The 10,688-nt window shown below is 46.0% G+C and overlaps 1 protein-coding gene across 1 annotated transcript in view; it reads left to right on the top strand.

The window, feature by feature from the left end:
- Window positions 1-1,940: 1,940 nt before the first annotated feature.
- The window catches only part of bcam (basal cell adhesion molecule (Lutheran blood group)), a 50,362-nt gene continuing 41,614 nt past the window's right edge, over window positions 1,941-10,688 (top strand). Inside the window, exon 1 of the mRNA XM_062398569.1 lies at window positions 1,941-2,215. Coding sequence (XP_062254553.1) covers window positions 2,155-2,215 — 61 coding nt within the window. The 5' untranslated portion in view covers window positions 1,941-2,154. The remainder of the gene's footprint in view (window positions 2,216-10,688) is intronic.

The raw sequence follows: 10,688 nt of genomic DNA, 5'->3' as shown, positions 1-10,688 counted from the left end.
GCTCGGTTAAATCAGCATTCACTACAGCAATGCAGCATGATATACAGCGGGTATTATGTAAAGGCTCCCCACACTAAGTCCATCACCACAGGACATAGAACTTGTTAGTGGATCTCATGTCTGTGCAGCATGGAGAGGTGATTATTACTGGCTCGATAACAGGGATAAGTGGCTGTATTGATGTTAGATAGTCAGTGCGAAGGCTGTATTTCCCTCCTGCTGTCATTGCTCGGAACAGACTGAGAGAATGACAGGAGTGAGAAGCTTAACTAGCTACCTAGGTCCCATTAAACGCTCAGAAGCCAACACACACTGCTGCCAATGACCTCTCAAGGTGTATAGACCAGCTCTGTGCTTGCATTCCAGCTATCAGTGCATGCAAAGGTGGTGACTGCTCTGTATGCTGCTCCGGAACAGTCTGCAAGTATTACTTTTCGTCTTGAAACGAGCCTGAGAAAATATTAACCAGCTGTTTTAGACCAGCTATGTTTGGAATGTATGTCTTTGAATGCAACTGCTCTGCCAGGGTCTATTATTACCTGCAGGGTGTGCCGATTATTTGCATAGCTCCAGAATCAACCTGTCTCCAATAGAAAGAAAGATGGATGTTCTTGTCGAGGATTTGGATGGTCAGTGGTACCATTAAACCATCTTACGCAGGACTAACATCTGTTTTTGCTTTCCAAGTGTCAGCTTATAGGATTTGGCTTGAATCAACTTCATGGGTCACACAATACCCACTCCGAGCATTCAGACTGGAATTATAGAATTGTGAGTAAGCCACTTAGCCCCTCACGATAACTGTATATCTGAATTGTAAATACCCACATGGGTTGTCCCATATACCCTGTAAATACCCAAACAGATTCTAAAGGGATTACATGTCTAGGAATGAATGGTATGTCTTTCAATGACAGACAGCTTAGCCCAGTCCCATGAAATGGCCTCTGATTGCTTTGAAAATGAAAATCACTATTCGAGACATAATGCTAGTTGGGGATGTTAAAGGTCTAAACCAGGGCCGGAAATTTGTCTACGAAAAGCTGCAGAAAGCCGCTTGTTTTTCTTCAACCATTTAGTTTGGGGGAGAAATCTAGACATCTGGATAATGATTACTACCTAGTAGCCTTGAGCTATAGAGGGTGAAAACAATTCCTCATGTCTGCATATTCAATTTTTTACTTAATCCAATGTTAATTGTTCTAGAGCCAATTTTGTAATCACGAATTCCCCAATCTATGTCATTACTTCCATCATATTCAGGCAATAAAATAAATTAAACTATTAAGCAGAGCCTGACCGACATAGAGTTCTGGGATCGGAGCCAAAACCGATAATAGGGATTAACACTTTTCTGATACCGAATGTGACAGCCGATTATATATATTTTCTAAAAAGTGTTAATGATTGCAAAGACGTCGTTATCAAACCCATGACACATGTCTCAGAGGATTGATACTTAACATTTCTACCAAAAAGATTATAATAAACAACTTTATGTGCCCTGTTTACACTTATCAAGTTCAAAATAGGTTTACCATTCTGGGCTATAGGAGCAAAGTAAACTGTGGATACAGAATTTAGGTTATTTTGTCAAAGGTTTTATTTATTTATTTATTTTGTGGAGTTGCAGTGAGCTGGAACGTCATGATAAAATAACTTTTAAGTTTCTTGAAAGAAATCCTGCGGGCCCCAGTGGACCTGGGCTACTACACGATTAGTCAAGCAGGTCTTTTCACTGCAAGTGAGGTGGAGAGAGAGGGAGAGAGAGGGAGAGAGAGGGAGAGGGGAGGGGGTTCTATTGGGAGGAGGAGAAGTAGTAGGGAGGGAGGGGGGGGAGGGGGGGTCACCTTTTGTGCAAATATATCAACCAAGTGAACTGCCACCACCAGCATCAGATTTCTACGTGTGTGAGAGAGAGGGAGAGAGAGAGAGAGAGAGGCGCACTCCTTCAGCACAGAGAGAGAGAGAGAGAGAGATAGAGAGAGAGAGAGCGAGAGAGAGAGAGAGTGAGCGAGAGAGAGAGAGGGGTCCAGAAAGCTTTGGAGCGGTGGAAGAAGGAAGAAGACTGTAACTGCTGCCAGATTTCCACTCTGCACGAAGACCAAAGAACAGCGTGAATACTTTTCCTTGAAAAAGTTGAGAGAAGCGGACATGGACGGGATAATGTTCGGACGCGCGTCGCCCCTGTGCACCTTGCTCTGGGCACTGCTGGGTAAGTCTCTTTCATACTTTCCGCGACATGCTTTCTAAAAAAGGAATTTCTCCCTCCACCTCACCTCGTCACGGACGCGGAGCAGGTTGTTCATGGCTTCAGGCTTCGGGCGGCAGGTTTTCACTTTTCCTCTCCCGCAGAACGAAGACGTGTCCGTCCGCCGCCGCAGCGAGCGCGTCCGGAGCGGCTCGTTAAGTTCAATCAGACACTTTGTAGTTTGTCCGCTGCGTGTCGTACAACCTGTTCACGTGTTGCCGGGATTCAGAGGGTAACGATTTAATGTTAGAACTGTAGTGGAGTAAGTGGGTTTAGAAGAGGACACGTTACTGTGCAGCAGGTTACCGAAGCCCCGGCGTTGCGGTGATGGTCCGCACTTCTTTACGCACGTCTCTGCGCACAGGACTGCGGTGACACGGGGGCTCTCACCTTTCCGAACACCGCATGTCAAACCAATGGGCATTAAATAAGTATAAAACATGTTGACATGACCTTTTTTGGAGAAAACACAATGTCCACCTGTGGAAAATGTGTCCTTAAAAAGACAAAACATATTTAAACCATTAACGTTCACAATACAATTTGAACCTCCTATTGTTTATCCATCGGTTTCACCTGCAGAGTAAACTAAATGGTTTTATTTTGAAGGCCCTGCTCATCCAGTCCTTTTCATGCTGCCATGTCTGGCTGCTGCTGGGCTGCAGTTTCCAGCGCTTTGATGTCTGATCTGCGGGATTTGCGTCTCCTGTTTGGCAGAGTGCCTCACCCTCCCCACCCCCCCACCCCCTCCTCACCCTCCTCACACCCTCCTCGCCCATCAGGGCTGCCACAGAGGAGCCGGTCTAAATGCAACTTGACTTTGGCCTTAAGTGATCTGTGAAGGAAGGTTTGCGGTTATCGACCAAAGCCCACTGCGTATTGGTCCCAGGAGCTGCTGTGGTTGTCCATAAGTTTATTACTGACCTCAGTGTACTTTGTACGTTGACCTCCAGTGGTTAACAGCCCCTGTAGGGCATTAACAAACTGCATGGTGACATCATGTTGAACTGGTTTATATTCTCTTTTAGTGTAAAAATCTCTTATTATATGACCTTGCTTGTTATCTGCATAAGTTGTGTTATAGGTTATTTGTTTGATGTTTTTCTGGGGAAATCTAGAGTAGCCGTCAGATACTCCTTTGAGGCTATTTGTGTTTGTTGAAATCTAATTTGCGAGAATGCTTTGTGGTTATTTAGAGAAAGTGGTTTTCGGATTCCCAGCCGGAGCAGCAGCCTCTGGTGGTTTGAAGCAGGACGAGGTAAAGGGCGGGGCTGAAGTGATGTCCGACATTTCCCTCCCTCCATCTTTCATTTCCCCCTCTAAACCACCCTGTCTCCAGTGGATCAAAGTGTAATTCTCCTCACTTCTCCAGCCATTAATTGAATATCAGATTTGTTGATCACTTTCACTTCCTCTCATGTTCCCATACTCCTCTCTTTGCACCACTTCGTTTCCCACATCTTCTTCTTCTGGTTTTACGATCGGCCTCTCCCTCTTTTCTGATCTCACAGACGGTTGTTGTCCTGGTCTGCCCTTCATGGAGCCTTTTAACAGGTGTCTAAAAAAAAGGTGCCCTGTAATTGATGGACGCTGTGTAGTTCACACATCCCTCTCTTCAGCTGCGGTGCACTGATTTAAAGGCTTGGGTCCAGGTGCTGAGCTCTGCCGCCCTGAAGTCTGGTAGAGTCTCAGAGAAGGAGGGTATTTGTTCTACTTTGGTGCAACATGAGTTTCTTCGGGGAAAAGCTTTACCAGGTCTCTTTCTCTCACAAACACACACACACACACACACACACACACACACACACTAGCATACCTCACTCTAATAATAGCAGCTCTTGTTGGGTCTCAGTGGGATTCTGTCACACAGACCCACATTTTCACAATTAATGGTCACACTCTTGCAGCTTGCAACTATGTCAGTGTTGCGCATGCACTGCACTAAATAAAAACCATGGCTCACCGAACACCTGGGTGTGTGTGTCCTCTCCTGCGAGTGTGTGTACACATTTCTCAGCCTGTATTTAGATGTTCATATTTCTGACACACGGATATTTGATGCATGGCAATGCAGGACACCCTGAGGAGCTCAGCATGCCTGTGCCCGGGACCGCACTGACCCTTTGACCCCCCCCCCTCCTCGCAGACGTGTTGTTAAATGACTCCACCTCTACACTTCTGAGATGCCACTGCGGTTTCATTTGCAGCTTAGGCCTCCACTGAGGAAACATGCAGAATTATAACTTCATTTCAGGTGTCTTCAAAATTGTGATTGCCTTCTGACATTAAAAAACACTCACCAAGGAAATGACAAAGTAAAGTCATGTTTTTGAGTTAGTCAGTCTTAGTTGCTCTCTTAACTTGAGAACATGGGGAAATGACAAAGTACAAAGTCACCTAAAGCTAAAGAGACCAAACAAGAGTCAAATGCTTAGATGAGTCCGAGCTAAGCTGTAGCAGCACCAAAGTGTTCAGGGACCGGTGGAAAGAATCATTGTGACAAGCATCCGTTTGTCACAGTTCAAGGTGTTCACCACTAACTCGCAGCGTCAGCCTCTTTGTCTATCGCTGCTTTAATTCCCACAGTCATTTCCTCACTTTTAATTTCTCTCCCCCCTGCCGGCGCAGCATCAAACGTGCACCCCTGCAGCCATCTGTAATTATTATGGTATTAGGCCAGAAAAAGAGCCATTTAGCCTTCAGGAGATAAAAACCAGGGGACTGTTTTTTGAATTCTGTCCTGGGGCACTTGGTTTTTGACTTCTGTTTGTGCAAGCACCCAGGTGCGTCCTGGAATGTATGAATGCAAAAAACTCTCTTAATCATTCACCGATAAAATGCAATCACTTGAGTGTGCATTCACACAACTGCAAAGTAGTGTACAGATACAAACATATGTGCTGTAAGAACACACACAGACACACACAGAGAGCCTCCCAATTGCAACAAAAATTCTAGTGTTAAGCAACACTGGAAACCTTAGCTCGTATAGCAGTGAGTGACAGATTAATAGCTGCTGGTTTGGAAGAGCAAGTCCATGTTTGCCCCCTTGTCATTTGGGCCCCGGGGATTTTGTGGTCGGGGGGGGGGGGGTCTTGGAATGGTTGGGTTGTTACTATTGAGGTGATTCATTCCCTCGTGTGTGTTTGTGACATTGACGGGGGAGATCACTGAGATGGAATGAGTGGCATTCCTCTGGACACGCTGGAGCTCGCGCTGCAATGTGTGTGTTTGTGTGTCATCACTTAAAATTCTGTGGAAAAGGGGGTGGGGGGGGTGGTGTCGGGTCGGGTGACCCTTTCTTGCCTTTAAAGCCCCCTCTCACCACAAGTCACAGGCAGTAATCCACGTGCAAACATGTAGCCTCAGTGTGGCCGGCCTCTCACCACACAGAGCCAGTGTTACAGGTGTAGAGACGGATTCTGTTCTCAGCCGCGGTGCATTCTTGTGGTTTGACAGGGCGTCACTCAGCAGGGGTCCCAGTTAAACATCAGTCACTCACAATAAAAAGGCCCGCTCCCGCTGACTCGTGCGGGGAAGTTCATTAAGTAAACACTGAGCTCCGGGACATGGGTTTGAGCTTGTCAGCCTTTCACCCAACTTGTGTTTATTATTGAATGGCAAATTAAACCTAAGAAGGAAGTTTGGCGCTGATGTTTCCTAGTGAGCACCGGTGGGAAACCGAGCTTCAGGAGATGATGGGTTCTAAGCATGTGTTTCATCCTGGTTTGAAGTAACTAAGACAGGATGAGACAGAAAAGGTTCATCGCAATATCCTCACAGGAGCTTCAAAAGAGCCACGCACACACAAGCACACACACACACACACACACACATACACACACACACACACACACACCACACTTCCATAGAAACTCATAAACACACACAATCAAAAGCACCAGCTTTGTCTATGTCTCTGTCTCATCCCTTCTTATCTCTGTCTGTCTCGGCCTGTCTCTCCATTACCCGACATTCTTTCGGTTTTGTTCTTTACAACGACACTCGAGAGGAGCTCATTGGACGTCCAGCCCCACGTGTGTGAGTGTGTGTGTTTGTTTGCTGTGATTTACCATGTTGCCTTTTGCCCGTACTGACCACTGTGCTTTTGTGTGTGGGTCACAGTTAATGACCCTTCATAGCATCAGTAAGATTGCCTGCTGTGTTTCAGTGCCAGAGAGCTCTGTTTGCTTTCACACCCATCCCAGGAGCCCCATTCCTCAGCAGATTTATGGCTGCTATTAATGATTTGGATATAAGAATGACCATCCTCCCCCTGCTTGGCACGTTCATTGGTTTTCACTTTCAAAGCACAAGTTAAGTACGGTGTCAGCCTCTGCCCCTGTCCGTGTTTGAATCTTCAAAGCAGGTTTATAGGTCTGAAGACGTTGAGTTTACTGTAAGTTGAAGATGAGAAAGTTGGGGGGAAAAAAGAGACGAGCAAGGGAAGGACGGGAGAAATCAGAGACGGGGGGGGGGGGGGGGGATAAACACAGATCTTTTGATGGGATAAGAGATGATTAAAGCTGAGCTTTTTTTCTTGCTACCGTGCAGGCTCCTCTCAGGGGAGGAAGGATGGTGGCGATGGGTGATTTCAAATGCAGCCTTGAAATGAGGCTCCACATCTGTGTGTACGTCCTTGTCTCTAGGATGGTTGTTTTAGTCGCAGAGTCGAGGGGGGGTTGGGGGGTGGGGAAGGGGGGGGTTGTGTTGAAATTCAGGGTTGGAGCAAAATTGGAAATTCACAAAGCTCTAGTGGGAGACGAGCTTAAGTGCTGCCAATCCATTTATCAGCAGAGTGCCGCAGCAAGATGAGGATAATTTCTCAGCGTGTGCTTTAGTAATGTACAATGCAGCACTGGGGTGAGCACTTTTAGCCGTGTGCAGGACAAATCTGCACCAGCAAGGAAATACGATAAACTGCATATTATATATCTGCCCTCAAAACATTGTCGTCTTCAACACTCGTCTTGTGTCCCCGTCCAGCTGTTTGGATCGATCCAATAGCACGAGCGTGAGGATCAAGCGAACAAAGGCGATAGAGGCACAGATAGCAGCAGTGCGGATCAGATGGGCGGACTATGTCAGGATTGAGGAATACCAATTAGGGATGGGGAATGCCATGGAAAAGCCTGGATCTGCGGCCAAGGGGATCATTTTCCTGGCAGCGGAGAAGAAATCCTAACCCCTGCGCCCCTCCAACCCTAAACCCTCCATCTGACTGCTGGCTGGCAGGGCGTCCTCTGGGAGCCCCGCAAGCTGTTGCTTTTCAGACATCAACAGTTGCCTCAGCAGCAGTTGCTGAATGCACCCCCCCTCCTCCGACTACAACACACACACACACTCACTTGGGTTCCATTACCACCTTGTGTCTTTCTACACCACCAGTCTTTGCCCGGTGTGGGGGAAGGAGAGAGGAAGTGAAACTCTTTGCGGTGCACGCACCCTGCGTCTTACTCGTTTGCCTCTTCGTTATTTTGACATTTCAGAAAATGCTCCCGGAATTTGATTGCACGTGATTTTGAACAGCTCCCATGTCACAGAGGCAAAATATGAAGCCTGGGGACAAATATTTAAATTCACCTCTGACCCAGTAATTCTTGCTTCCCAGGGAGTGGTTTCAGAAATATGATGGTAGAGGAGCCCCAAAGGATTCTTCTCCTCCCTTATCTATATTGCATGATGATAACCAGGAGGGTGACTTAAAGTTCACTGGGCTACAGAAGTTTCTGTGTGTACATGCGTTATGTGCACACACACTGTACACACATAGCTCACATTGTCCAATCTCCCGTCTCCATCTGTTGGAGAACATTCCTCCGCGTCCCCCTCACACCCCACCCGACTTGAATCTGGTTAATGGTTAAGCAGCGGTGGTTAACCTCTCCGGTGAGGCTGGTCACTGTTTGACAATGAGATCCTATTCCTTCAACTGGGCCGGGGGGGATCTGGGAGACTGGAGTGGGAACTTTAATCCTTCACGGTGGGAAGGAAGAGGAGGAGCAGTGTGTGTAGGAGGGATGGTGTGTATGTGAGACCCAGAGGTGGTGTTTGTGTTACAACACAGGTGTTTGGTGCTGTGTGTTGGATGTTTGCTATGACTTCACATTTGTGTGTGTTTGTGTGAGAAAAGGGGGCTCCCCACGTTACCTGAGAGCCAGGCCAGGGTGTCGTCACCGAAACAGATCCAGTGTCAGTTTTCAGGCTTCCTGAGTATGGGCAACTTGCCTAAGGACATAACCCGTCTTTGTTTTATTGAGGTTTCACTTACCAGAGCCCCTCTGAAACAACTACCACAGCACAAAAGTTCCCTTTGCACCTCTGCGCCTGTGTGAACTTGACTTTGAAAGGGAGAAGAGGGGTAAAGTTACTACGCTCTGACTGTTAATGTTCTCATCACGTCAGTTCCTCTTCCTGACTTGAGTGTGAGTTATTTTAGTTTCCTCTTCGTTATATTTCTCCCTGGAATTCGTTTTTTTGCGGTCTCATTAATGCACCCTGCTTTTCCCGGCTCTGTGAATCATCACCTCCATCACCGTGTTTTCCTATCTCTCCATCTCTCACACCCCTCTCTCTCTCTCTCTCTCTCTCCTCGTTCAACCCTGTTTCACCCTCCATCAGTCATATGTCATCCCTGCCAAGGCCCGTAGGAAATACATGTATCATCATGACCATGTGTTTTTTAATCATCACAAAAGTCTGAAAGTAGGAGCCAAGACAAGCAGGGCGTCTCAAATCGGTGGTGATTTTTTTGCACTGGGAGAAGGCAAACTGTTTTTTTAACTGACAGTTCAGCTAATGGCAATAATCAAAATCCCGAAGGGCTTTGACTTCCACTCCCTTCCCACTGATGTACATGGACTTTCAAAGTTGCATCACTTCTGTGCTGCAGTGGTAGAAAGTCCTCCATTAGCTGAGGTGCATTTTTCAAAGCTGTTCTTCAGTTGGGGCCATTTTCCAGGAATACAAGCAGAGTCATGTTACACAGCATTGTGTTTTGATTCAGTCTAGCAGGAAGAAAGGTACAAGCTCTAGACCCGCTCCATATGAATATTTAATCCAAAATCAATTGGGTTTCAATTCGGTTATGGCTCCATCAGGCTAAATGATTCCCAATTACGTGTCTGTGCAATCTGCAGAACAACAAATGTGATGGATAGTTATTGTGGGGATAATGTTGGACTTACAGAGTGGCTAACTGATTTAGCCTCTTGTTATTAAGGGCTAAAGTAATTATAAGCCCGGTGTTTTTCCTCGAGAGCATCTTGCATTCAGCCCCTGACGGCCATGTTGCGGCAGTAAGTCTAAATTTAGTTAACTATTAGTTCTGAATGATTATCAAGCTGGAGTCAGCTGAACGTACTGTACATTGACGTTGTGCTTTACTCGTGAAGGGTGAGTGCGATAGATGTTCGGCCATTGCTGGCTGCCGTATGGAGTGTTGAGAGGGGCTGAGAGCTTTTGGACAGGCAGGGTGGAGGACCCTCTTTGATCCCCATTCCCCACTCACATCACACACACGCACACACGCACACACGCACAAACACACACACACACACACGTTCGAGATTTGTCTCCTTGGAGAATGATGGAAGAAGCACCAACTCCCCATATCAATTAGCAATTTGGGAGTGTGCGCTCCACTTTGTGTGTGTCTGTGTGTTTGCATTGAAGGCAGTGTGCGAGGGTGGGGTTGGTTAATGGCAGGGGCCAGAAAGGACACATGTTTAATAATAAGGCCTGACAAAGGGGGACAGGCAGAGGGAGGGAGGGGAGGAGGAGGGGAGGATGATGGAGCCTTCAGTATGTCACTGCTTTTCATTTTCTCTTCTATTCAGCTTCTATTTTAGCCTTGAAATCAATATCAGCATAATAATAAGAATAATTCCCCACATTGAATGCATCACATCCCACTACAACCAACCACATTTAAAAATAATAAGAAAAATAGATTATGTTCAGTGGAACAAAATGACTAATTTTGAGTGCAATTATCTTGGAATAATTAGTTTGGACTGAAGCAGCAACCAATTATAATTTCCATTATCTGTTAAATCTGCCAATTATTTTCTGCTTTTAATTATTTATTTGTTTGGTCTATAAAGGCAAAAACCCGAAAACCCCCAGCTGCTATTTTTCAATGTCTCCTTTTGTTGGATTTAGATTGGGGTATATTTGTTTTTCTTAAACAATACTTTACAATCTAAAAAACTGTTGCTGATTATTATCTACTGTTTGACTAATCACCAAAGCTCCAATTTGGATGCTATTGCAACATGATATAATCTGTCATTACAAGATGAAACATGAAATCAATGACGCAGGACTAGAATGGTGATGAAGCAGCATAGCAGAGTATCTGCCCGGTGCATCCTCAGCTTGTACACTCTGCGGCTAAAAGAGAGTGGTATCAAGTGCCATGCAGTACTTTGTAATA

This window comes from Platichthys flesus, chromosome 11, assembly GCF_949316205.1.
Source record: "Platichthys flesus chromosome 11, fPlaFle2.1, whole genome shotgun sequence".
Lineage (NCBI taxonomy): Eukaryota > Metazoa > Chordata > Actinopteri > Pleuronectiformes > Pleuronectidae > Platichthys > Platichthys flesus.
This window is presented reverse-complemented; position numbering and strand designations above follow the sequence as displayed.